The sequence below is a fragment of the Rhinatrema bivittatum genome, chromosome 11 (assembly GCF_901001135.1).
Source record: "Rhinatrema bivittatum chromosome 11, aRhiBiv1.1, whole genome shotgun sequence".
NCBI lineage: Eukaryota > Metazoa > Chordata > Amphibia > Gymnophiona > Rhinatrematidae > Rhinatrema > Rhinatrema bivittatum.
This window is the reverse complement of record NC_042625.1, coordinates 33,329,953-33,356,663: the sequence shown is the minus strand read 5'-3', so window position 1 is coordinate 33,356,663 and position 26,711 is coordinate 33,329,953. Positions and strand designations below refer to the sequence as shown.

Sequence of the window (26,711 nt, the reverse complement as noted above, 5' to 3'; positions counted from 1 at the left end):
GGCCGCATGCTTCCTTGGGGGAAAGTATATGTGATCGTGGCTGGGGTATTAATGCTTGGCCCAGGTTCGTGGGCAGTCTGTTCTGAGATCATACTGACCTTGCCCTGGTACCCTTGGAGTTTCCGGGCCAGTGAAGGAATCCTGTTTAACGGGGGTTTGCACATGTGGCGCCCTGAACTTCCTGTCTTTTGGTGGAGTGTTTTCTGGATTTCTTCCCTGGGGAGTTCACCCCAGTTTCAGCTGTTCCAAGCAGGCTGAGGGCTCTGTGGATGACTCCTACTGGAATCGGCAGTGAGTTATTTGCTTGGGGTTGAGACTTGTTCTTACCCCTCGTCCAGCGGTCTGCCTCCTTGGTGTTTGTTCCTTCCAGTTAGAATGTCGAGGGAAGGGGAAGAAAAGCTAGGGCATTAGTGGTATATCTTAGTGTATGCCTGAAGTGGAAAGATACACCACTTTTTCCTTTTATTCCACCAGGTGCGTCCATACTGTCTTTAGCTTTCTCACTTCACTAACAGCCCCGATCCAGTAAAGTCCGTGGGAGAGCGGACTAACGCCCGCTCTCCCGGCGCGCGCACCGGCCCCTCGCCGGTGCGAGCGATCCAGTATTTAATTAGGCGACGCGGTGCAAACGAGGAAAAGGAGGCGCTAAGGACACTTAGCGCGTCCCTAGCGCCTCCTTTTGGCCTGGAGCGGCGGCTGTCAGCGGGTTGACAGCCGACGCTCAATTTTGCCGGCGTCGGTTCTCGAGCCCGCTGACAGCCACGGGCTCGGAACCCGGACGCCGGCAAAATTGAGCGTCCGGTTTTCGGCCCGACAGCCGCGGGCGAATTCAAAATTTTTTTTTTTTTTTTTTTTTTACTGTTTTTTACTTTTGGGGACCTCCGACTTAATATCGCTATGATATTAAGTCAGAGGGTGCACAGAAAAGCAGTTTTTACTGCTTTTCTGTGCACTTCCTGGCGCCGGAAGAAATTAGCGCCGACCTTTGGGCGGCGCTAATTTCTTAGAGTAAAATGTGCGGCTTGGCTGCACATGTTACTTACTGGATCGCTCGGGAATACCTAATAGGGCCATCAACATTGCATTTGCATGTTGAGGGGCGCGATTAGGTGCCGCGGGTGGGCCGCGTGTTTTCCTCCCATTACTGAATAAGGGGTAAGGGAAAACACGCGTCCAGAGCAGGGTGACAGTGCGCTCCGACGGAGCACACGTTGACTGGATCGACCTGTAAGTTGTCAAAGTGCCTTCCTGCCTTACCTGAACTATCCTGTAGACAGGATGGATAGCCCTGCCCTTGACAGGGTGCAATGTGGGTGAGCTTCAGGCCTAACTTAACTCCTTGCTCGGGGGTTTGGGCTAACGATCCCATTCAGGGATTGCCTTTCATCCCCTGAAACCCTTGATGCTATGTCTGGTACTTTGGCACATAGGGTCTGTCACAGACCTTGCCATTTGTTGCTGATTATTCTTTCAAGCGCTGCTTGGGTTTTTCTGCCCATTGTGACTATCAGCGAAACATAGGTGTATTTCTGCAGATGCATATTGTCCTTCAGATGCCAGTGGACTGCAATTCTTCTGTGGAGCTCTCAGGCCACAGTTGGGTTTTCAGTTGTCTTGTTACACAGAAGGAAACTATGCGGTCTTCGTCCAAGAGCCTTCTCTTATTTACATCTCTATACTTTTTCCTGTATCCAGGAGGTTCTAGATCTACTGTTATTGTCGGGGCTTACTGATCTGAAACCTTGCTCGTAATGTTTTTATGAGGTGGACTGTTTCTTACTGACACTGACCTGTTACAGCTAAGCAAGTCTGCTTTATTTGTGCATGCAGCGGTATGGATGTTCATATCCTGGTGGCTTTTGAAATCCGCTCAGTACGAACTGGCCCAACATATTTGCGCATCCCCTAACTGATGTGTGCATCAGGCTTTTAAAGTTCACTTTCAAGCATATAACTTTATCCACATGTATTTAGCAGGGGACATATGCACATAAGGTCCATTGACAGTTGCTGCAATATATGCTATTGAATTGTCAATAGGTTTTACCTGTGTTAAGTGCACTTAACGTGGGTAAATACCTTTTGAAAATTGCTACAATAGTATGTTACATTTACACGTTACTTCTTTGAAAATTATCTCCTCTGTATAATGATGCTTTCATTTATTGAAAGGGAATGGCAGGCAGTTGAGTGCAGTAGTGAATTGATACAATTTGGATACAGTACTTGATTGCAATCAATACAATGAAATAAATAGAATTGAATTTGTAGCCCTGTGTTTTTGTCTGCCCTATCTGACATCATTTCTCAAAACTTTTCAGGGCCTGTTGCTATATACCAAAATGTTACATTTTTTAAAAAAATTTAAAGAAAATGCTAACATTTGACAGTATCTGCACTGTATTATTTGATGTGTTGATATTCATTGAAAATGACAAAGTATTTAATGTTTTTTATTCATATCTCAGGGACGACAGAAACTTGCTCGGTTTAATGCCCATGAATTTGCTACATTAGTTATAGATATCCTGAGTGATGCAAAGAGGAGACAACAAGGCAATTCTGTCACTGTTTCTAAAGGTGAATATTATTTTGATTATCTAAATGCCTTGGTTTCATTTTCTTTTGCATTGATAATTGATTTTGAATAGACACTCCTTGTTTATCTTCTAGGGCAGTGGTTCTCAACCTTTTTTTGGCCGGGTCAACCTGACAGATGGTTTTCACATGCATGACACACTGAATATGCCATCACAGGGCTAAATATAAACATACATTTTGCATCCTCAGGAACCCCCTCGGTGCAGAGCAGAACTAGGGCATTACACATACAACTCACCATACAAAAAAAGATATTCTGGTTCTGATAACATCTCAGTAAAAGCAAAACAAACTCCTTTACTGGCAGGCACAATACCCCTCCTTATGAAGACAGTAATTTACCACTAATGCATGTCCTGTTGAGAAAACACAACAAATAAGATTGATATAAATGCCTACATGCTAGTAAAATACCTCAGTCACACACCCAGAACTGACCTTCACCAAGTACAGAAAGACCACAAATTATAAATATGGAGACAGAAACTGGAATGGAAAACCAAAAAGCTACTCTGCATGCAGTGCGAACCTGGAAAATGGAAAGAGAAATATAGCACCTAACATAGTCCCAGGATCTGCAATAATGCACACAAACTAACCCACACAAAGTTACACCTGTATTATGGAACACACTAAAACAGTAACAGCCCTATCTAAGAAATACACACATTAATCCAGGCCCTAAACACTAATACACCTCCTATTAGGAAAACAGAACAAGCCAAGCTGCTATTGATCCCCACACAGAAATACATCACCTCCCTGAGCAGTCTCTCACTCTCTCACAAAAACACATCACCTCTGACCAGTCTCCCTCTCAATCACACACCCAGGCACCCTTTCTACCACACACGCATGCGCACACACACAAAGCTGCCACTCGGGCACCCAGGCACCCTTTCTACCACACACACACACGCACGCACACACAAAGCTGCCACTCGGGCACCCAGGCACCCTTTCTACCACACACACACACGCACGCACACACAAAGCTGCCACTCGGGCACCCAGGCACCCTTTCTACCACATGCACGCACACACAAAGCTGCCACTCTGGCACCCAGGCACCCTTTCTACCACATGCACGCACACACAAAGCTGCCACTCTGGCACCCAGGCACCCTTTCTACCACATGCACGCACACACAAAGCTGCCACTCTGGCACCCAGGCACCCTTTCTACCACACACACGCACGCACACACAAAGCTGCCACTCGGGCACCCAGGCACCCTTTCTACCACTCACACACACACCTGCCACTCGGGCACCCATTCGAACACACACACCCTCACACACACACCTGCCACTTGGGCACCCATTCGAACACACACACCCTCACACACACACCTGCCACTCGGGCACCCATTCGAACACATACACACCCACACAAGCAAGTTTCCTCTCTCATTGTTTGGCCTAATAAGCCTGGCCTCTGGCGGCGGCACACAGCATCATTCCGCTTTTCAGTGGTACTGAAAAAATATATATATATTTGTGTTGCAGTGGAACTGTTTTGTGTGTGTGTGTGTGTGTGTGTGTGTGTGTGTGTGTGTATATACACAACAGTTCCTTTTATTTATTTATTATTTTTTTAATTTCACATTTCTTATAAATCCACTCACTCAGTCCTGACTGGAGCAGTCTCCTCTGTTCCAGTGATAAGCGGCCACATGTCTCTCTTCTTCGAGGAGTGGGTCAAGATTACGTCTGACCAGTGGGTTCTAAGTATCATCGAACACGGCTACGCTTTGGATTTTGCACGCCCGTTGTGGAACCTGTTCTTGATGTCTCCCTGTGTGGCCCGCGCGAAACAGACAGCGGTGACTCAAACCCTGGACTGGTTGAAAGAGCTGGGAGCCATTGTCCCAGTCCCACCGGAGGTATTCAGGACAGGCAGATACTCCATATATTTTGTGGTTCCCAAGAAGGAGGGCTCCTTCCACCCGATCTTGGATCTGAAGAAGGTGAACAAAGCGCTTCGGGTACCCCGTTTTCGCATGGAAACTCTCCGCTCAGTCATTGCGGCCATCCACTTCGGTGAATATTTGGTTTCTTTAGACCTGACGGAAGTGTATCTTCACATAGGGATCCGCGAACAGTATCGGTGGTTTCTCAGGTTCATGATTCTGGGCGAGCATTATCAGTTTCAGGCGCTTCTGTTCGGATTGGCGACCCAGCTCCCTGCGTCTTCACCAAAGTAATGGTGGTAGTAGCTGCGGCTCTCAGGCGGGAGGGGATCTTGGTTCATCCCTATCTGGACGATTGGCTCATCCGCGCAAAGTCGGAGGAGCTTTGCGGGGCAGCGGTTCAGTCGGTAGTGGACCAGCTCCAATCCCTCGGTTAGGTCATCAATTTTGCCAAGAGCCAATTAGTCCCGTTCTTGGGTGCTCGGTTCGACACATCGGTCGGCAAGGTCTTTCTCACGCAGGAGCGAATCGACAAGTTAATGGTGCAGATCCGGTGGCTGTTATCTCTACCGCTACCCCAGGTTTGGGATTGCTTACAGGTGCTTGGTTCTATGGCATCTACTCAGTGAACAATACCAAATAGCATAACAAAAAATAAAATAAAATTTAAAATTACAGTAATCCCAGCTCCACACCTTCTTTAGTCTCCCCTTCATGCTATGTTGCCTGTCTTTTATCCAGTTACCAATCCACAGTAGGACACTGCCTCGAATCCTATATCCTCACAATTTCTGGAGGAGTCTTTCATAAGTCAAATACCTTCTGAAAATCCAAATATGCTATATGAACCGGCTCAACTTTAATCTGCAGAAGCCAACTCCAGTCCCCAAGAGCCACAAACAGCCTGGTTTTCAGGATATCCATCATGAATATGCATGTGATATTCGCATACAATGGCAGCAGGGCGTGCAGATAAATTTTGTATATATTCATGATGGATATTGTGAAAAACACACCTGTTTGTGGTTCTTGGACCAGAGATGGCCACCCCTGAATTACATAGTTGTTAATAAGTGTTACCTTATTTGTCTATGGACATTCCTACAGTGGCTCCACACATTCAGACAGGGCATTATATTGGCCTGCTCGTTTAATGTCAAGATGGAGTGGAAACCTCTCTGAATTTTTTTGGCAGCTTGCCCTGCATGTATGTACAATTTAATTCTTGTTGCAGTACACTTTTGTGTGTTAAACAATTCTATATGCCAGGGGTGGCCAACCCCAGTCCTTGAGAGCTGCAAACATACTAGATTTTCAGGATATCCACAATAAATATGCATGAGCTAGATTTGCATACACTGCAGATTTATCTCATGCATGTTGATTGTGGATTTCCTGAAAACCAAGCCTATTTGTGGCTCTCAAGGTCTGGAGTTGGCCACCCTTACTATATAGTACAAGTGGTGGAAGGTATAAATCCAAGATTCCAATATAGAAATATGAAGGAATCTAAATTTATTATATACTTTTTTTTAATTGTCAATTTGCAAAACATCAAATTACAAAATAGAGCTCAAAGTGCAATAAAACTAGCAGCAAAAACAACACAGGTACCACATTTAATGTATGTTACAACAACAACAACAGCATCAAATGTGATACATTTTATTTATTTGTATTGACAATGAGTGCGTCAGTTGGATATTATTTACGGGTTTTTTATATACCGGGGCACGTAAGTAACATCACCTCGGTTTACATTCAAACATTAATTCAGCATATTGCTTTACATTATAACATTAAAAACTGAAAGAATACAAATCCATGTAAAAACTTTGTATAACGAAAATAAATATGAATGAGTTTAGGCAGTTTGAGTGAGTTGGGTTGCGACTAAATATAGATTCCTTCATATTTGTAAGTAAGCACCTCTGCTATATGCCATTCTGGATTTTTGTCAGTTTTCTCTTTCAGAATACCATTTTTTTTTTTGTTTAATAGAAAATGTGGATTTGATATTAAAAAGTATTACCAGCCAACATAGTAATGAGAGCCAGGATAATGACCAGCCAGACTATGACAGTGTTGCATCAGATGAAGATACAGATCTTGAATCGGTTTCAAATAAAGCAAACAGAAAAAAGGTAAGTACTAAAAATAATACAATATTGCAAATCTAGGCATGTAAATACTATTCTCCGGGGACAAGCAGGATGGTAGCCCTCACACATGGGTGACATCATCCGATGGAGCCTGGCATGGAAACTGTCAAAGTTTCCAGAACTTTGACTTGGCATACTGAGCCCAGCATGCCCTATACCATGTGTCCTCACGAGGTCCCTCTGCAGCCTGTGTTTTTTTCACAGAGCTGTTGCATCACAGTTTTAGTTTTAGTGAGCTCTTTGCGTTTTATCTAACACTTGTGGGAAACTCCCCCCCCCCCCCCCTTCCCTCTGATTTTTCTTCAGGTATTTGTGTTTCATCAACACTGGGTCCTTCCCGTAGCCTCCTCAGCTAGATTTCTCAGTGTTTCAGGTAAGTTTTCTTTCACATCAAACTTCCCCATGGTGGCGGTGCCTTGGTGCCCACAAGTCATCGAAGCCTGCTGCCATCATTGTCGTTTTTGCGTCCCTCTTTTTTTCACTTCTGTCATGGTCACAACCGGTTTTCGTCAATGCCCTGGGTGCCCAAGGGCCATGTCAACTTTTTGGGTTGGGGAAGTCCAAGCCTTCAACTTCGGAATCAGCAGCGTTAGCTTCAGCACCGATGGACACCACACAATCAACATTGGCGGGATGGTTGGTTCCGTCGATGCTGCTGGTGGATGGGGGTGCTGGAGACTGGCCAAGTTTAGTCTTTTCCAGGTCGAGGAGGTCGGGTACCTCATCTTCGACCTCGACACCGGGGAAAGACCGGGCCAAGGGAAGCCAAGGAAACATCTTCACTGGTTGCCTTCGATGCATGGGGATGTGCCGTGATGCCCCCGAAGCAACCCCGCAGAGAGGAGCACTCATCCTCCATTGATGCTGGGGATCCGTGACAGTCTCTACTGGTCCTGGTACCAGTCATCGATTCACTTTGGGGATCTGAGGAAGATCTGGCCACCCCATATTCCTCCCAGTCAGTATTGGCTTTGGCAGCTTTCGAGGGAGGAGCTGGAAGCAGGCACTCCAGGGCATCGGTCCTGTGACATCAACGGCACAGACGCTGGTCCTGTCCACTTTGGAAGCACTGCTGGAACAGCTCAATGTGCTCATCAGTGTGTTACCAGTCCGGTTGGTGCTGATTCCCTGGAAACCATCAATGCCCAGCAGGGCACCGATGCTTCCCCTGACCGATGCAGTGATCGTTGCCGGTTCCGAGGAGGAGAAAGCTCCGCCTAAGCTGGCAGTCACCGTGGCCAGCTGCCCGCTGTCCAGCTTTTCCGGGGCCCTGCACCGGGTTTTGCCGGCAACTGCCACCTCTGGATGGAGGCTGAGCAACCGAGGGGCCCTGTCCACTGTTGATTATAGTGAGGATGAGGTCCCTATGATCTCTGGGGGATGACTACTAGAGGTCCTTCTCTGAGGGCTTGGAGGGTCCACCTCCAGAAGAGCGAAGGAGTTCCCTGCCAGAGGACTTATCCTTCGCAGGTTTTGTGCAGGTAATGGCAGAAGCCATTCTGTTTCAGTTATTGACTGAGGAAGATGCCAGGCACAAGATGCTGGAGATCCTCCTGTTTGTGGAGCCTCCTAAGGAAATCATGGCAGACCCAGTGCACAATATCCTTAAGGAGCTGCTGTTGAGGATAAGGGAACACACTCCATCACAGTACCTCCTGTTAACAGGAAGGCAGATGGGGGTCTACCTCATCCAAAAGGCTACCGGATTCAATGAGCATCAGCTGTTCTACATACATCTAATCCAACCTCTAGGGCCATGGACTCTCAGACCCATTCCTCAGTGTCCCTGGGGAAGGACCATAGTGCATTAGATGCTCTTGGGAGGAAAGTGTTCCTGGCAGCCATGCTTATTGACTGCAATGTCTCCTACCAGCTCTACATGAGCCGATACTTGCGTACCTCTGGAAGCAGGTGCAGGAGATAGCTGAGCAGCTGCTTCAGGAGCAGCAAGACTCCCTCCAGTGTCTGGTGCTTAAGGGCCTGGAGTGTGGAAACACTAGGTCCGTGTGACCTATGTTTTTCAAAATGGCTGTGAGGACCTTTGCAGCGGGAATCAATGCCTGCAGAATGGCATGGCTGTGGGTTTTCAAATTTCCATCCAGAGGTTCAGGAATGGCTCACTGATGTGCTGGGTACTGGGAGAATCTCTTTGGAGATAGGGTGAGGGGACATGGTGGCCTAGTTGTGGGGACCACCATGAGACCCTCCACCAGCACTCCAGAGCCACCATCCTTATCCAGGACCCTGGCAAGGTGTTGTGTCCGGTTCCCGACGCCCTCTCTCCGCCCCTCCTTACCTCTTTGGCGCCTCCCTCTTCGCCCGCGGGAAGATTGGCTGCAGCGGTGTCCTTCTGCCGAAGTCCTCCGGTGTCCCCGACCGGCTAGACGCTGCAACCCACCATGTTTCCTGGAGGCCTAGGGGCGCACACGCGGCACGGCCCTGACTGAAAGTACCCAGCGATGGTGCGAACCTCAGGGGCGTCCCCCTGAGATGACGTCACCTGCGACGGATATATAAAGTCTTAGAATTTTGCTAACAGATCGAGTTAAACAAGGGTTACTCTACCTAAGATACTCTGCCTCTTCGGACTTATCAAGGGTACCCGCTCCTCGGGGGCCTCGCTCTCTCCTTTGTATTTTAGGTGACAGTCTGGAAACCAGCTACTCGCTCTCGAGGCCCTCATTCCCAGACTTGCTCCATATTCTCTTCTGCCTGGAGTCGTCACTGCCAACTACATCAGTGAGTTACCATTGTTCTCTCAGAGCTTTCCCCTGGAACCAGGTACTTGCTCCTCGAGGGCCTATACATTCCAGCTCCTGGGCTTCTATGAGACATTTGTGTGAGTGTTACCATCAGGTTCGGTACATGACGCTGCATACCCTGACTACTCACTATATTTCAGTTCTTCTACAGCTCAGCCCTCAGGGATCGCTGTTCCAGTATCTGAGGGACTACAGCCCAGCCGGGCATTCCAGCTCCTACCTGCCACCTCTGGTGGTTCAGTATACTGTCTAATAAAGAACCAGTGTGTGTCTGTCTCCATACTCTGAGCCTGACTGGTGGTCCCTCTCGGGATCTTCCCCGAGGGCGTGGTCATCTGCCACCAGTCCAAGGATCCACTCACAACTCTCCTAAATAACAACAGATTGCTAACTCCTATCTGATTGCTACTCCCAACAGATGGCAACTCCTAACACAAGGCAGGGGCAGAGGAAGTCTTTCTATTGCCAGTGGAGGTACTATCCTCCCCCCCCCCCCCCTTTGTTCCCATCAGCAGCATGTGAGCTCCTGCGGCCATCTCAGGCATTGGAGATCTCCCCCACTGGCATCTGTCAACTCCCAGGACGGGGTTTTATAAAACTGGATCGGAGGGAGCATAAGCCAGTTACCTGTACCCGAGACGCTGGATCCACCAGCTTGGGGGCAGGCTATGGTTCTTTGTGAACTGGTGACTCAGTAGAACCTTGACCAGTGAGTTTCTCCATTGTTCATCAAGGGTACCAAATTAAACCTATTGGTGTCCTGCCAAATTGCCCTCTGAGCCCATTTTGGGAGCCGGTAGCGCATCAGGAAGCGCTACCGGCTCCCAAAAGCGAGCCTGTTTCACCAAGGCAGACGAGGGCAGGGGATTCTTCTCCAGATATTTCCTAATTCCAAAGAGAACTGGAAGATTCCGTCCCATCCTAAACCTAAGGGCCTTGAACAAATTTCTAAAAAAGTTCAGGATGATTTCCCTGGACAACTTGATCCTCCTACAAAGCAGGGACTAGCAGGGATTTTAAAGCCCTCTACCATATCCCTCCTTAGCCGTCTCTTCTCCAGGCTGAACAGCTCTAACCTCTTTAGCCTTTCCTCATAGAGAGCTGTTCCATCCCCTTTATCATTTTGGTCACCCTTCTCTGTACCTTCTCCGTCGCAACTATATCTTCTTTGAGATGCAGCGACTAGAATTGTACACAGTATTCAAGGTGCGGGCTCACCATGGAGCGATACAGAGGCATCGATATTTTATGTTTTATTAACCATTCCCTTCCTAATAATTCCTAACATTGTTTTGCTTTTTTGACTGCTGAAGCACACTGAGCTGATTTCAATGTATTATCCACTATGATGTCTAGATCTTTTTCCTGGGTGGTAGTTCCTAATGTGGAACCTAACATCGTGTAACTACAGCATGAATTATTTTTCCCTTCCACAACCCTGGTGGTATGTGCTGACTGCACTCAGGTGAAACCTAATAGAATTGGTCCTTAAGCAGCTTCTGAGAAGTGCAGAAGGTAGTCAGTTTTTTGTGTGGGGCAGGAGATCAGATCTAGGGCCTTTTGCCCACTCCAAAACACGAAAATCTCCTCCACTTCAGTCTGTAGGACTTTCTTTTGGAAGGCTTTCTAGAAGCCACCAGGACCCGAGACATATCCTCAGAAAGATCAAGTGACTACAGGATTAATCTCTCAACATCCAGGCTGTGCGTGACAGGGCCTGGAGATTGAGATGTCTCAACCTGCACTGATTTTGTGTGATGAGGTCTGAGAGAGTCCCCAGACTGATCGGTTTCCAGATAGACAACTCCCTTAAGAGTGGAAACCAGACCTGTCTCAACCAACCAGGGGCTATGAGGATTATAGTCCCTATGTCCTCACAAAGCTTCACGAGTCTTCTCCAGCAAGGAAATCAGAGGACACATGTACAGAAGACCCTTGCCCCAATGACGGGCAAGGGCGTCTGAGGCTGGTTTACTATCTATCCTGTACAGGGAGCAGAACCAAGTTACCTTACTGTTCCAGGGGGTCACGAACAGATCTACGTCTGGGTTCCCCCCAGAGGTGGAAAATCCGATTCACTACCTCCAGGTTCAGGGATCACTCATGCGGTCTGAAGGCACCACTCAGTGTCCGCCACCACGTTCTCCATACCTGCCAGATACGTTGCCCTGAGCACCTCCCATGGAATAGATTCCATGAATAAATGTGGACCGCTTCCTGACACAGGAGGTATGATCCCGTGCCTCTCTGCTTGTTGACGTAGCACATCACTACCAGGTAGTCTGTTTGGATCTGGACCACTTTGTTGGACAACCGATCTCTGAAAGCCCACAGCGCATACCTGATCGCTTAGAGCTCCAGGAAGTTGATCTGGCAACAGCTTTCCTGAGCGGACCACAGGCCCTGGGTGCAGAGCCCCTCTACATGGGCTCCCCAGCCCAGGGTGGATGCATCCATGGTTAGGACAATTTGTGTAGAATGACTCCAGAAAGAGATCCTCTTCTCCAGATTGGAGAGTACCTGCCACCAGGGACAAAGTTCCAGAGAGATGGGGTGACTCGGGTGCAAGCCTGGAGGCTCTGTGTAGCCTGGCACTACTGAAACCTGAAGTACCTGACCTGACAGTTGGTCCCCATACAGTCAGCGAGCTCCTGGCCTTAGTGACTTATTCACCTTATTCTAAGTTTTATCATGACAGAGTGATCTTGCACAACATACCCTAAGTTCCTGCCTAAGGTGGTGATGCACTTCCCATCTAACTAGTCTATCGTCCTGCCAACTTTCTTTCCCAGGCCCCATTTGCACCAAGCGAATGAGCACTGCGGTTTGGACGGCAACAGAGTCTTAGCCTTCTATCTGGAGCGGACAAAAGCCCATAGACCATCACCCAACGTTTTATTTCTTTAGATAGGAATAGGTTGGAATTGCCATTTGCAAACAGACCTTATCCAGTTGGCCTAGCAGATTGCATCTTCTTTATGCCCAGGCGGGCCTGCATCTTGAGATCATGTCAAGGCTTATTCTGTCAGAACCATGGCAATGTCAGTTGACCCACTTGGCCGAGCAGTTTGCCATGGAGGAGATCTGCAAGGCTGCAACATGGCGTTGTCTCCAACCCATTCACATCTCACTATTGTCTGGATAGGGATGGCTGACATGACAGAAGGTTCGGCCAGCCTGTCCTTCGGAATCTCTTTGAGGTGTAGAACCAAATATTCCTGCCTAGGGCCCATTGTTTGGGTTCAGGCTGTCTCCTCCTCTGTTACCAAAATTACTGTTGTTCTGCCCATTGACACCTGGTTGGTGTCTGTTGGTCCCCTTTTGTGTTGGGGAACAGTCTGTAGCTAGGGATTCACTCATGTGTGATAACTACCATCCTACTTGTCCTTGGAGAAAACAGTTGCTTACCTGTAACAGGTGTTCTCCGGGGACAGCAGGTTGTTAGTCCTCATGAAGCCCACCTGCCACCCTGTGGTGTTGGGTTTCCCCTATTTTTATTTTCAATTTAATTCTATGTTGTTAGACTAAAGAGGGGCCCCACGTGGGTTTGTGGTATAGGGAATGCTTAGTATGCCATACCAAAGTTCTAGAAACTTTGACAGGAGTTTTCCGTGCCAGGCTCCATCTGATGTCACCCATGTGTGAGGACTAACATCCTACTGTCCTCTGAGAACACCTATGCAGGTAAGCAACTCTATTTTCTATAGTTATTTCTGCTTCTCCTTTGCTGTATGAAAACACATGAACAATTGTGCTGAATTGGCTTTAGACTGTGTTTTATAAGGTCTCACTGTAGACAGATTATGGGGTGTACAGGATTCTTTGTGCGTACTATGGAAAATCCCTTTAACAGGGACTTAGCCAGGGGGCCCCTTGGCCTGGCTTTGTGCACCTCTGTTTACGCCAATTGAAAAGCTTTAAACAAAAATCTTTTATCTCTAAAGAAACAGAAGGTAATTAGCTTATTTCCTTATTTTATTATCTGATCATGCACGCACAGACAATGTCACCAGCAGCTACAAAAGATATGAGAGCTCTGAGTGATGCAGAAATGTTACATACCTTATAAATGATCTTAAGACAGAGATAAGCACTGCACAATTCAGTGGTCAGTATACAGTATCATACTCTACATGAATATGCATCAATATTCATTAAATTCCAAGAATCTTGTACCTAATTCATTTACATAAGCTTATGCGTTTCCTAAGAAATAGCCATTACTTTTTGGAGTAAGCAACTTTAAATTCCTCCATATATGGTGATGCTTTTGCTACTAAAGATTTTATAAATATATAAAGGTGAATTTTAAAAGCCAAATGCACACATTAATTAGGAGATATGTGAATATATTGGGCTCACACATAAGCGGATTTTACAAGCTGCCAAGATACGCAAGCATCTCCCGGAACTCGAACTTTTCAGAAGTTTTCAAAGCGGGGCATGGGCGTTTCAGGGCGTGAACCTAAAATGTATGTATGTATGCGCACATAATCTGGTGCGTGCAGAGGTCCCCTGCCACTTCCATTATGGCTGCTCTGTAAGTTATTAGAGGTAGATGGGTGTAAAAAAAAAAAAAAAAGGGTTGCCATGGGATGGCAAGCTTTACCCCGATTTTTCCTTATAGGCAACCAGGCGGCTCTGTTTCTATTTTCCCATTCCTCCGGTAGCTCTTAGGTTATCGCGGCTTGATGCCACATTTTCATGCAGCACAGGTTGTGCTGCTCTGTTTGTGAAGACAAATGCCAATGGCCAATGCTCCCGGTGTCTCTCCAGGAGACAGGGCACTTCTGGGATGGTAGCAGCGACTTCAGCCAGGCACCGCGAGCCTCGGAGGCTCTCTCCAGCGAGGCAACCTGTGAACGATCCCTTCCCACTAAGCATGGGAATGGTGGCCATTTTGTCCACATTCTCAGCTGCCTTGTGAGTCATAAAGGGAGAGGGGGGATTTCCCTCCTCCTTTATCCCCGGTGGTTATGACCTCCAGGGGAGGTCAGGATACTGGGGGGCAGGAGGCAAGGAAGATTCCCTGGAGGACTCAGATGCCTCTTCTACCTTTTCATCTGAGTTTGTTCTCCTATTGCATAAAGCTTATAAGGCCAGGAAAACCACGGGTTAGCTTAGAGCTGCGCAGGGAGCTTTGGTGCGCCCAAGGCCTGTGAAAGAGGGTCCGCAGGTTCCAGGTGCCTCAGCATGGACTACTGCTGCAGAGAGCTCTTCCAAGGCTTCAGAAGCAGAGGATCCATGAGTACAGGGCCCACGGGGTCTGATCCGGGTTTGGCAGATCAGGATCTGGATTAGGCACTGACCAAGATCCCGGCTGTGGAAAGGTATGATCCCAGGGTGGTTTGGCTGTTCTGCAAGGAGGAGCTGGATCCTCTGATAGCTGCTGTTCTGGAAGAACTGGGTATAAAGATCTCGCACGAGGAATCAGGACTGGAAGAAGTGGACCCGGTCATGGCTGGCCTCTGGGGTCCAACAAGGTCTTTTCCATTTCACCAGTCGGTGAGCATGTTGGTGTTTAGGGAGTGGGTTACTTCTGAGATAGACCTGAAGGTCAGCAGAGCCATGGATAATTTGTATCCTTTGCCAGAGAAAATGCTTGAGCTCCTGTAGGTTCCAAGGTGAAAGCATTGGTTTAGGCAACTACTCCAGTTGCCGGTTCTACAGCCCTGAAAGACCTTCAGGATAGGAAGTTGGAAGTGCACCTCAAGAAGATTTTTGAGGTGTCTGCCCTTGGCATTTGAGCAGCTGTGTGTAGCAGTTTCATGTTGAGGGTGGGCTTGTGCTGGGTTCAGCAGTTGCAAGCAGACAGGTCCTTATCTGACTCTGAGAAGCAGCAGGAGGAGCAGCTGGAAGCTCTGGTGGCCTATGGCACTGATGCATTATATGATCTTGTTAGGACCTCCTCCAGGACAATGCTGTCGATGGTTTCAGCCCAGAGGCTCCTGTGGTTGAGGAATTGGTCGGCTGAAGTTTCATCCAAGTCTGTTGGGAACCTTGCCTTTCAAGGGAAAATTGCTCTTTGGCTGGGACTTTGAGGAGATGATCAAGCTTCTCAGAGAGAACAAGGTTCATAAATTGCCTGAAGATAAGCCAAAAGGATTCTTTCCTTCTTGTTTCCTGCTGCAGAAGAAATAGGTGTTTTTGGCCTATCAGAGCATCGGGGGTACCCAGAGACAGTCCTTGGGAAGACAACTGTCCTGAAACCAGTCCTTTCGAGGGCAAAGGCCGGGAAGAGATGACTTCGCCCAGTGATGCAAGGCTGGTCCTCTTCTCAGTGCCAGTGATAAAAGGCTAGTTAGCTCTGTTCTACGAGGAGTGGGCCAGCATCACGTCAGACCAGTGGATCTGAAGCATGATAAAACAAGGTTATGCTTTAGAATTTGCTCGGCTGCTAAGAGATTTGTTCTTGGTTTCCCAGTGTACTTACGAGGAAAAGAAATCAGCAGTGCGGGAAAACATTTGTCGTCTTCGCATGCTGGGATCCATTGTTCCTGTCCCCCTGGAGGAACAGGGGACAGGCTGTTATTCCATTTATTACATAGTTCCCAAAAAGGAGGGTATGTTCCGCCCAATCCTCAATTTAAAAAAGTGAGCTTGTCTCTAAAGGTTTCTCTGTTTCGAATGGAGAGACTGCGCTCGGTGATTGCCTTGGTGCTCAAGGGGGGAGTACCTGGCATCTCTGGATTTGACCAAAGAGTACCTACACATAGGAATCCAGCCCGATCAACAAAGATATGTGAGATTAATGGTTCTGGGGGAACATTTTCAGTTTTGCTCCCTGTCCTTTGGTCTGGCAACGGTGCCCTGGACCTTCACCAAGGTGATGGTCATGGTGGCTGCGGCCCTCTGGAGGGGACGGGGTCTTGGTTCACCCATATCTAGAAGACTGCTGATTCGAGCAAAGTTAGAAATCCTTTGCCGGGAGGCAGTGGACTTGGTCCTCTGACCATCCATCTCAACAACCACAGATGCCAATCTGTCAAGAGTCATCTTTCCCCTTCCCAAATTTTGGAATTCCTGGGGGCACGTTTCGATACCAAGGTAAGGAAGAGCAAATTTCCAACTTGCAAGCTGACATTCGCAGATTTTTGAGGAAGCAGGTACCCAAGGTCCGGGATTACTTGCAAGTTCTCAGGTCCATGACTTCCACCTTGGAGTTGGTTCCATGGGCAATTGCTCATGAGGCCTCTAGTCTGCTTTCCTATCCATTGACAGAGCAGTTTCAGCTGCCACTTCCACTTACGGAGCTTGCCAGATCCAGTATATCATGGTGGCTCCTCCCGGACAAGTTGAGATGAGGAGTGGACGTAGACATTCCAGTCTGGATAATCGTCACCACTGATGCCAGTCTCCGGATGGGGAGCAGTTTTGTCAGGAAAAGTCCGTTCAGGGGCAGTGGTCGGCAGAAGAGGCCTTGAGGTCCATCAATCGCTTAAAGACGAGAGCCGTACTTTTGGCTCTATTGGTGTTTCTGCCCCTGGTGCGGGGAAGCCAGTGAGAGTTTTTTTTGTCAGACAGTGCGAAAGCGGTGGCTTACATCAACCGACAGGGTGGCACCAAGAGTTGGGCAGTGGCTCAGGAAGCCTGAGATCTAATCAGCTGGGCAGAGCAACATCTAGCACTGTTAGCAGCCTCTCACATGGGCACAGACAACATGCAAGTGGATTTTCTGAGCTGACCCCAGAGAATGGGAGCTATCAGAGGCAGTGATGTGCTTCATCTGTCACAGATGGGACATGCGATGCATGGATCTAATGGCTACTTCCCATAATGCAAAGGCCCCGCGGTTCTTCAATCGAAGAAGGGAACAAGGAGCAGAAGGCGTAGATGCTTTAGACCTGCCTTGGCTGATGGACGTCCTTCTGTATGTGTTTCCGCCTTGGCTGCTAGTGAGCAAGGTCTTATGATCCATAGAGGTCCATCCAGATGAAGTGATCCTAGTCGTGCCAGAGTGGCCATGGTGCCTGTAGTTTGCAGATTTAGTCAACCTAACAGTGGATGGGCCGTTGTGGCTAGTTCATCTACAGAATCTTCTGCATCAAGGCCCCATATTTTCAGATCAGACGGCTTGCTTTTGTCAAGTGGCATGGCTTTGGAGAGGGAGCGATTGAGGCATAAGAGTTATTCAGAAGGGGACATCGCTACTCTCTTGCAGTCTAGGAAGACTGCCACCTCCTTGGCGTATGTGAGGTTATGGAGAGTTTTGAGGCCTGGTGTTCGGAGCAAGGGGTGGATCCTATGCGAGCCTCAGTGGCACATATTCTGGCCTTCCTGCAAAACGGTTGGTAAAAAGTTTATCCTCTAATTACCTCAGGGTTCAGGTGGCGGCTTTGGGCTGGCTTCGAGGTAAGGTTCGAGGGGCATCTTTAGCTGCACATCCAAATTGGTGTGTTTTCTCTGGGGAGCAAAGCATTTGCGTCCTCAGTTCGGAAGCCTTGTCCTTTCTGGAGCCTTAATGTAGTCCTTTGAAGGTGGTTTTCTTGGTGGTAATTTTTTTAGCTCACCAGATCTCAGTGCTTCAGGCCTTGTCATGTTGGGAGCCCTTTTTGAGATTTTCGGATTTAGGATTTTCCTTAAGGAAGGTTCCTTCCTTTCTACCAAAGGTGGTGTCGTCATTCCACTTATATCAGTCAGTGGAGCTCCCTCCCTTCCCAAGTTTGGATCCTATAGCACCTCAGGCACAAGAGTTGCAACATTTGGATGTAAAGCGTGCATTGTTGTAGTACCTGAAGGTCACGAACAGCTTCCGTTTGTCAAATCACCTTTTTGTGCTATGGAGTGGTGCAAAAAAGGGTCATAAGGCGTCAAGAGCCACAATTGCGCGGTGGTTGAAAGAGACTATTAGCTCCACATATATCTGTCAGTGTCGCCCTGTCCCAGAGGGGCTAAGGGCTCATTCTTCCCATTCTCAGGTAGGGCGACTACTTGGAAATCATTGCACACTTTCGCCAGGCATTATTGTTTGAATGGCCAGGCTCCAGAGGTCATGGGCTTTGGTGAAAGTGTACTTTGAGCAGGACTCTCGCAGTCCCACCCATTTAGGGAAGCTTTGGTACATCCCAGGAGTCTGAACTGATCTGGGTACGTACAGGGAAAGGAAAATTGGCTCTTACCTGCTAATTTTCATTCCTGTAGTACCACAGATCAGTCCAGAGTCCCACCCATTGGAGGAAAGGGAGATTTGGAGAGTCCACTTGATCTGTTTTTGTGATTACTCTGAAGAATAGCACAGGTTTTGTTAGTATTGTTTTTTGTGGGCGTAGTTATCTGTTCTAGGTTTCCACTTCCCACTGCTCGTTCAGAGGATGTTATTCAGTTATGGTGTTGGTATTTGTTTGCATTTTGGCTTAGGGTACAGATCAATACTGAGGGACTGCAGGTGGCATCTCGTGATATGTGGCAGTAAAACTTTCTCTGTCTGCATCTGTTGGAGGGGAGGCAAAACCCAGGAGTCTGGACTGATCTGTGGTACTACAGGAATGAAAATTAGCAGGTAAGAACCAGTTTCCTTTTCTGGAATTTGTGGTGTCGGATTCCCATACTCTGCCTTTTATGCACATAAAACATGTGCGTTTTGTGAGCACAACTCTCATGTGTTCCTAATTCATGCTTGTATACATAAACCATGTTCATGGAAGTCTGGGATCAGCTTTTGGAAGGATTCTTAGGAAAAGGGCAAATGTCTGTGCCTCCTTATTTTTCTTTTGTTTAGATGTATTTAATTAGCTTATTATACCTTTTTTTATATAGTTGGTTGAGAAAACCTGTAAAATTAAAATGTATTCTCTATATTTGCTTGTAATGTATATATTTGTGTAAAGGAACTTCATTCAGTAAGAACTTAGCTAGCTTTTAATAATGTGTACTGAACCCAGCAGATCCATTTAGATAGTGTTTTTAATGAAGTGAAGGATGTTCAACAAGTCTTTATCAGATGGTATCAAATCATAGGTCCTGATGCATTTAATTTGTAAGAAGTCACTTATTTAATACTAAAACTGTAAAACAGTCAAGGAAATTTTCTAAAGGTTTTTAAATACATTTTCTTTATTTAAAGCAATATTTTTTTTTTGATCTGGCAGTTTCCTCTTCCTCCTTCAGTTCAGTCAGAATCTGAGCTGGGATCCTGGTGCCATGAGCTTCTATTCAGAATTTCTTGGGGCTTGTTTATTTCCACTTTTATACCCTCCCTACCCTTATTTTGGAAAATATCAGAATAAACTTAGACAGATTGAACAAAAGTGAATTAGTTATAATTTTAAAAGTTATCAGTATATAAATGTATTCACTGTAGTCTCATTTCATAAAAGAAAAAAGAATGTGAGAAGTTGGACCAAGACTGGTAAGGCTTAAACAGATTGTGGTGGTTAAACTGAAATGTTGCTTGTTTTGATAGTCGTATTTTCTTATTCATAGACATTTTTCTGAAACAACCTTTACCTCTTTTTAGAGCATGGATTCAGATTTGTCAGATGGCTCTATCACAGTCCAAGAATTTCTGGATGTTAAAAATGCATTAGTGGCTTCTGAAGCAAAGATACAGCAACTGATGAAGGTGAATAATAACTTGAGTGATGAGCTCAGAACCATGCAGAGAAAGGTAAAAAAAATAGAAATTCACAGACTGGGTTTATTAAGCATGTTTTCCTATGTCTCTCACTTCCTTCATTTCTGAAGGTGATTGGCTATAAACAGGACACTGGGACTGAAGACTAGAGGTGGGAAATGAAGGAAAGGGTACATGGGGGGGGGGTAACCTGCACAGAGCAGAGGCACAGGGATTACTACCCTTAACCAATTAGCCAGTTGCTTGTGACACAACTGCAATATCGCTCTCTGCTTCAACAGTAGGGGGAAAAAAGGGGAATTGGATTCAGATGACAGCCAACGCTGGGCCTCGACTTTTACGGTCCAGGATACTGATATGCAGACATTAGGGGTAAAGCACAGGACTGTTTCTACAGCCAAGTCCAAAAGCAAAACACATTCAAGCAGCATTGTCTGAATTATCATGAAGGCTGATCACCCTGTAAAAACATTGCTAGCAATAATTTTGACATTTGCTTGGTTTGGATTGTAAGTATTGCTACTCTTAAAATAAGGCTTGGGGATAACCTGCACAGAAAAGTTACTACTATAAAAAAAAATAAAAATAAATAAAAAAATAAAAATAAACTTGCTGGGCAGACTATATGGACCTAGCGTAAGGAGGCCCCATCTGAGCCATACAGCAGGTGATGGCCAAACCTCACCCTCCCAGCTTTATCAATTTGTTCCATCTTATGGTGCACAGAGGAGGACCCGCCGCAGCTATAGAAACACGAGTGGACTTCCTCTGTCCTACTGTCATCATGAATGCTCTTGAACAAACTTCATTGAAATAATGTAAACAGCCAGATGTCTAAACCATGTTAACTGTAAAATATGCCCAGATGGATCCCTTGACAACATGAGAAGATCTTTACCCTACCCTGTACTCAAATCTAATGAACTTGCTGAGGCAGACATACTGTAGAAGGGGTGCAGGGTCAGCAAAAGAAGCTGAGCTTGACCCATGCTTGGCTTTTTAAACCCACCAGGATGTGTCCGTCCCCGTCCCCCCCCCCCCCCCCCAGTGCAACTTTTGAAGTGTTTAGAATGTATCCATTAAACCCCAAGGTGCTATCCCTGGGTCTTCATTTATAGCAGAACATTTGGTTTCTGTATAGGTTTGTTTGGTCAGTGGGAAGCACAATGCTTGCCATTAAAATGTCTCATGAGGGATCTGGAACATCTGGGATGGTGAAAGTGAAATGGTGCCATTTTATGTTGCAGGGTCCCCAGGAAAAGCATCACTTGGACAATAGGAAGGATGTCTCTTAAGGAAATAGATCTTGAAGCATTTACATAAGATTTCTATTTCTGAAAATATTGCTTTGTTACTGTAGAGTTTTGATTTGGATCCTTATGTATTCTTGATAAATAAGATTTTCACATGCTGCAGTTTTAGGGCTTGTTGTAAAGACTTTGTTATGGTGGTAAGAAAAGACCATAAGAGAGCTGAGTGATGGGGACCAGCTGCTAATAAAAGAAGAAAAAAAATCACCATGGATTTTAGGTATTTGCTTAGTTTGGTTGGGTGGTAAATTTAAATTTTGGGAATCTGCTTTTGATATGAGAACTGAGAAAGCTGGGGAGATTAAAAGCATAGAGCCTAAACTAAATAGGAATATTGTGCAAGCTGTTAGGGGTGCAGTTTATGCTGGGAACCTCACTCAGTTCATTAGATCAGTTGATAAGCATTTTGCAAATGCACCACATGCTGTATGGTTCAGTATTGTTCAGACTGAAAGCATTTTATTTATGAAATTTGTAATCATCTTATTTGTAAGAACACCCTAAGCAAGAACAAATAAAAAAAAATATATAGCACAGTAAATTATACTGTTGCAAAATTTAAACTAACATTATTTCTAAATTGCCTACTATAAAGTCAGCTACACTGATATGTGTCTGTGTACATTCCACTGTAAGAAATCTAATTTTTTTTCCATTCCCATTACTATGGCCAGTGCAAGTGAAAGCTCCTAGTATATAAATCCTGCTGCTGGCCTTATTAGGCTGCCTGTGCTCTGCAAGCAGCTGTCTGATATGAGCCAATGGTAAGCTAAAAGATAGCAGAGAGCAGATCATCTGAAACAAGCACTGAAAGTGTAAAGATGGTTAGTTAACAATGTAGTAAAAGAATAAATAAGAGGTAGTGATTGTAGCACCCTGGACTTGAAGATTTGCATTTCACCATAAGCAGTGTTTGGTCAGTTCTGTTCATATGCTACATTTTTTCATGCATTAGCAATGTAGCACTGCATCTTATAGTGCACCAGTTATTGTGCATAGTAGTTGGTTTTCACATTGTTTTCCAACCATGCAATTAACTGTGCCTGTTTTGTACAGTTAATATAAAAATAAAGCCTCTACCTGTATATTTTTAGCTGTTATAGTAACATGATATAGTTGATCTTTCGCACTTTGGTTACTTGAAGACACGCCAGTTAGAGAAGAGGATCTACTGTTGGTGTCAAATACTTTGCTCATGGATGGATTTCTAATAATTAAAAAGAGAAGAATTTTTAGAATGGAATGGACATTCTAAAAAATGTTTTCTGATATGAATTTGTTTACTGTGGATTTAAATTTAACAGTAGTGGAAAATTTGATCAGCTGTTTCAATACCTGTCAGCTGAAATTACAATTCAGCTGTCTTAAAGGATGTCATGGAAGATCAAGTTGGAAAGGAAAAGATTATGCATCAGACCCTGCTTAACTGGGTGTTAAAATGTGACAGCTGTATACACACAAGCCTACATTACAATCTGTGCAAAAAACGAATAGAAAAATGGCAGTATTAAAATGAGGTCAAGATGCAAATCAGAATTCTTAAAATTCTGCATAGCTTGTGACATTTGAAGTGCCAGTTCATGCGAGAGAGGAGAATAATGTTGAATATTACAGTCCCAGCTGTAATATAGCCAACCTCATGCTTTGTCCGAAAGGAAGATTTAAAAATGTCAGAATGTTTATATTTATCGTCCTGATGTGTTAATATAGCAATTCTTAAGAAAAACCTTTCTATAAAACATTATAAAAGATAGATACTTTGTTGCTGCATTTTGATGATCAACAAATTTTACTTAATAAAAGCTTCAAACCCAAATTTCTTGTTGGCTTTTTGAAAGCAAGAGTCAGTATAAACTGCTTTTTCATAACTTTAGCTGCACTGTCTTTCCTTGCTTTGCAAAGCACCTATATTTTTCATTGTTCTACATCCATGCAGTCTGTATTTTGATTTGGTAAGCATTTTTACATAGAGAGAACTCCATGACTTTTTGAACTTTCCCACTTGAACCAAAAAATTATATATAAATTTTTACTCAGTCTTCCCCATTTTCTATACAAATTTTGTGATGAGTACAGCTGATCTGTAAGTTAACTTTATCATTTTTCAGCAGCTGTATTGTAAAAACATCTCTAAAATTGCCAAGCAATCATTTTATGACTAAAAGCCAATATTAAATTAAAAATTCCACCTAAATATCTGTCAGATTTGAAGATGTATTAATTTAACATATGTAAAGAATTGGAGGGATTCAAGGAAGAGTAATATTTTTGCAGCTTAATTTTGTTTTTCCCAGCCATTGTCTATCCAGCTAGACCTTATATTTCATTAGTAAAGCTGGTCGACAAAAGATTTATTTGTATAATCAATCTGCTTTTGAAGCTTTCTATAAAAAGAAAAAAAAATTCCACTGAAAATTTCTTTCAGCTTCAAACGCTGCAGAGTGAAAATATGAACCTCAGGAGACAGGCCACAACCAATATATATCAGGTCCAATCTGGTTCTGAGTATACAGACCCCTCCAACCATTCATTAAAGCGGCGGCCATCAGCACGGGGTAGCAGGCCCATGTCTATGTATGAGACTGGATCGGTTCAGAAACCCTTCCTCCCCATGGGAGAGGTCACCTATCCAGAAGAGAGCGTAGCGAGACTGCAGCCCTTTCCACCATACGTAAGTAAAACCTCTGAGGCTTTTGCTCTTTGTATATTCTACCTTTCTGCTGCAACCCATGCTTGCTAATTTGTAGTTGGGGGAAGGTGTGTGTGTTTGTGTTTTGTGTTTGTTTGGTTTTTTTTTGCTAACAAACTGTCTGCTTTCTGAATAACAAGTCTATAATCATGATGTAAGAACTGCAAAGTGCGTGTGGTAAAAAAAAAAAAAAATTAAAAATGTTGGTTCCTTTAGCTTCTGCTCTACTTTGTATTTTATTGTATACTGGCTAAATTGCCTATATGTCTACAGATCCTGAGGGAAAAAATCCACTGAGGTAAGTATGTGTCTTGAATCTCCCTATTTGAATTACATGAACATATGAAAATTGTAGGCATTTAAATTTAGTCTTTTACCCTTCTAGGCAAAGTAAAAACATGAATATGATTTAAAAGTACTATTTCAATCTTGCAATGTGTAGACACAGTGGTACAATTCACTTCCAAGAGTTCAGCAATAGATGGATTTTAATTTACAGCCCTTCTGTTTGGTTAATGTGGTTGCATTTTCTTTCATTTTGTAAATTTCTTTTTATAGCTATTATGGTCATAATTGGCTAAGACTATTTTTTCCATTCGTTGTCTGGGCCCCTATAATGTACTCAGTCATTTTTCACATTTGTAACGTATGCTAAATGAAGAACCGTTCTCAAGTGAAACACATTTAAAGCACTCTGCATCCAAAGGTAGACGTTAGAAACCAAAGCTTATTTTTTTTGACCGGTGATATCCCTGGAAAGAATGTCAGTATGGACCTTTCAGCTATCCTATGTAAATATGTATTTTTAATAATTATACACCAAGACATTTTTTATGGACTTGTTTTCCCCACAGCAGTGTATATTGGATGTTTGAACTGATGTAGCATCACTCTTTATAATCTGTGGGGTGCTTTAACTTTATGGATTGAACCATAAATCATGTTTTTACTGTGCCTAGAAGGGTAAAGATTAAATTTAAATGCCTACAATCAGTAATGTCTTATTACACAAATTATCAACAACCTAGATACTCATAAAGAGAGCCCCTACTTTCTGATACCCTAAAACAAATCATCGCCAGTTTTATTAATTTGATGAAGAAATAATCTTTGGAACAGCTATCTTTCTTGAAAGCGCATGTTTTTTGGTTACACAATGGTTGCATGAATTGGTATTCCCCCCTCCCCATTTAGAGAATTCGTCAGATGTTTTAGTCCTCATGCATTTTTTTCATTTGGTTAATTTGTCACCAGATTGTGTGGGATAGTATTATTTATTTGATCGCTATTTCTTACAGAATAAATCAATGTGATGTACAAAAGGTTTACAGAGAAACAAAATGAACATAATTATAGAACATAAATAACATACAATAAAAACCTAATAGGTGTATTTTCAAAAGGATTTACATGTGTAAATGTAACTACTATTCCCTGTACGTACCAGGATCAGTCCAGGACACCTGGGTTGTGACTCCGCACCAGTAGATGGAGACAGACTAAAACTTGTGGGCGGAGCCATATAAGCCCCTGTGCCAGTCACAGCCCCTCAGTCTTACTCTGTCTCCAGTAGATGGTGCAGGTCTAGTCACAGCCCTGCCTGACCTTATTCTGGTGTTGGTGTTAGTCAGGTTTGAATTTTTGGGCTAGGTTTTTTGTTAGGCATAGTTGTTTTATATACCAAATTGGGGTTTTCTTTTAATCCCTTAGTCTCGGGTGCCCTGCCTCCCAGGGGGGTTGAGAGGTCCTGAGGGGACTACCCTCCCCCGGTTGAGGCCGCTGCCAGGGTCGAGGACCCGGCTGGTCTAGTGGCAGCGTCAGGGGTGACACCGGGGAGCCCGGTTCACTCACCCCTGCAGGACTAGGGCTCCAGGACCCGGGACAGCGGCGTCAGCGTTTTAAAAAAAAAAAAAAAAAAAAAAAAAAAAAAAGTTTTCTGTTTTTATTTTGTTGCGGCCGGCTCTCCGTTGCTTCGGCGTCGCTGCTCCGTCGTTTTCGCGCAGGGGGGCGCCGCAGGCGAGAGGGGAGGTCGCCGAATTAGTTTTTTCTTTAATTTTGACGCGCCTCAGTTTTTTACTTCCCGCGGTCGCCGGCTTGCCGCGCGGTTCTTCAGGCAAGGCCTGTGGGTCGGCGCGCGCACGCGCGTGTTTTTTTCCAGGAGGGCCTCTGCTCGGCCTGCATCCAGGACGGTGAACCAACATCCAGGGCATCGCGGGGGGCTCGGGCCCGGATCGCGCGTTCGCCGCCGCGAGGGGTAGGCTCAATAAATAGGCCTCAGGACATTTTCCCGCTCAGCGCGGGAGCGGCGGCCATTTTGGCCACTGGCAAGGAATTCTCGCGGACCGCGGCAGGCGATTCGGCTCTCCCTCCCGCGTTATCCCCGCAGCGGGGCGCGGCAGGAGGGGGCGCCGAGGAGGGGCTTCAGCCCCGGGGGGATTCCGGCGCCGATTCTTCCAAATCCGGGTCGTTTCTCTGAGGATTTCGCGGGCTTGCTGCGCAAGGTACTTATGTACAAGCGCAGCAAGCGCTCCCGAGGGGGGGGGCTCTGGGGAGGGCTCCAACCAGGCCCCACCGAGTAAGCGCAAGGCGAAAAAGACCGCGATGCTCGCCCAGGAGCCAGCGCGAGGGAAACGGCTTCCCCGGAGCGTACCTCAGGAGTCAGATCCAGAAGATTCCTCCACGGCGGATACTGGTGGTCTCGA

At 45.5% G+C, this 26,711-nt stretch overlaps 1 protein-coding gene across 16 annotated transcripts in view; it reads left to right on the top strand.

Moving 5' to 3' along the window:
* The window catches only part of GIT2 (GIT ArfGAP 2), a 215,391-nt gene that overhangs the window by 124,764 nt on the left and 63,916 nt on the right, over positions 1 to 26,711 (top strand). For 8 of the 16 annotated variants that reach the window (XR_003852033.1, XM_029571953.1, XM_029571955.1 and 5 more), the window contains exons 12-15: positions 2,469 to 2,580; positions 6,515 to 6,657; positions 19,894 to 20,043; positions 23,746 to 23,991. Coding sequence is in view for 14 of the 16 variants with exons in the window: in XM_029571953.1 (XP_029427813.1) it covers positions 2,469 to 2,580; positions 6,515 to 6,657; positions 19,894 to 20,043; positions 23,746 to 23,991 (651 nt within the window). In the remaining 2 variants the exon portion in view is untranslated. Of the gene's footprint in view, positions 1 to 2,468; positions 2,581 to 6,514; positions 6,658 to 19,891; positions 20,044 to 21,257; positions 22,717 to 23,745; positions 23,992 to 26,711 lie in introns of those variants that run through there. The other 8 variants (XM_029571960.1, XM_029571961.1, XR_003852034.1 and 5 more) reach the window with 7 other exon arrangements.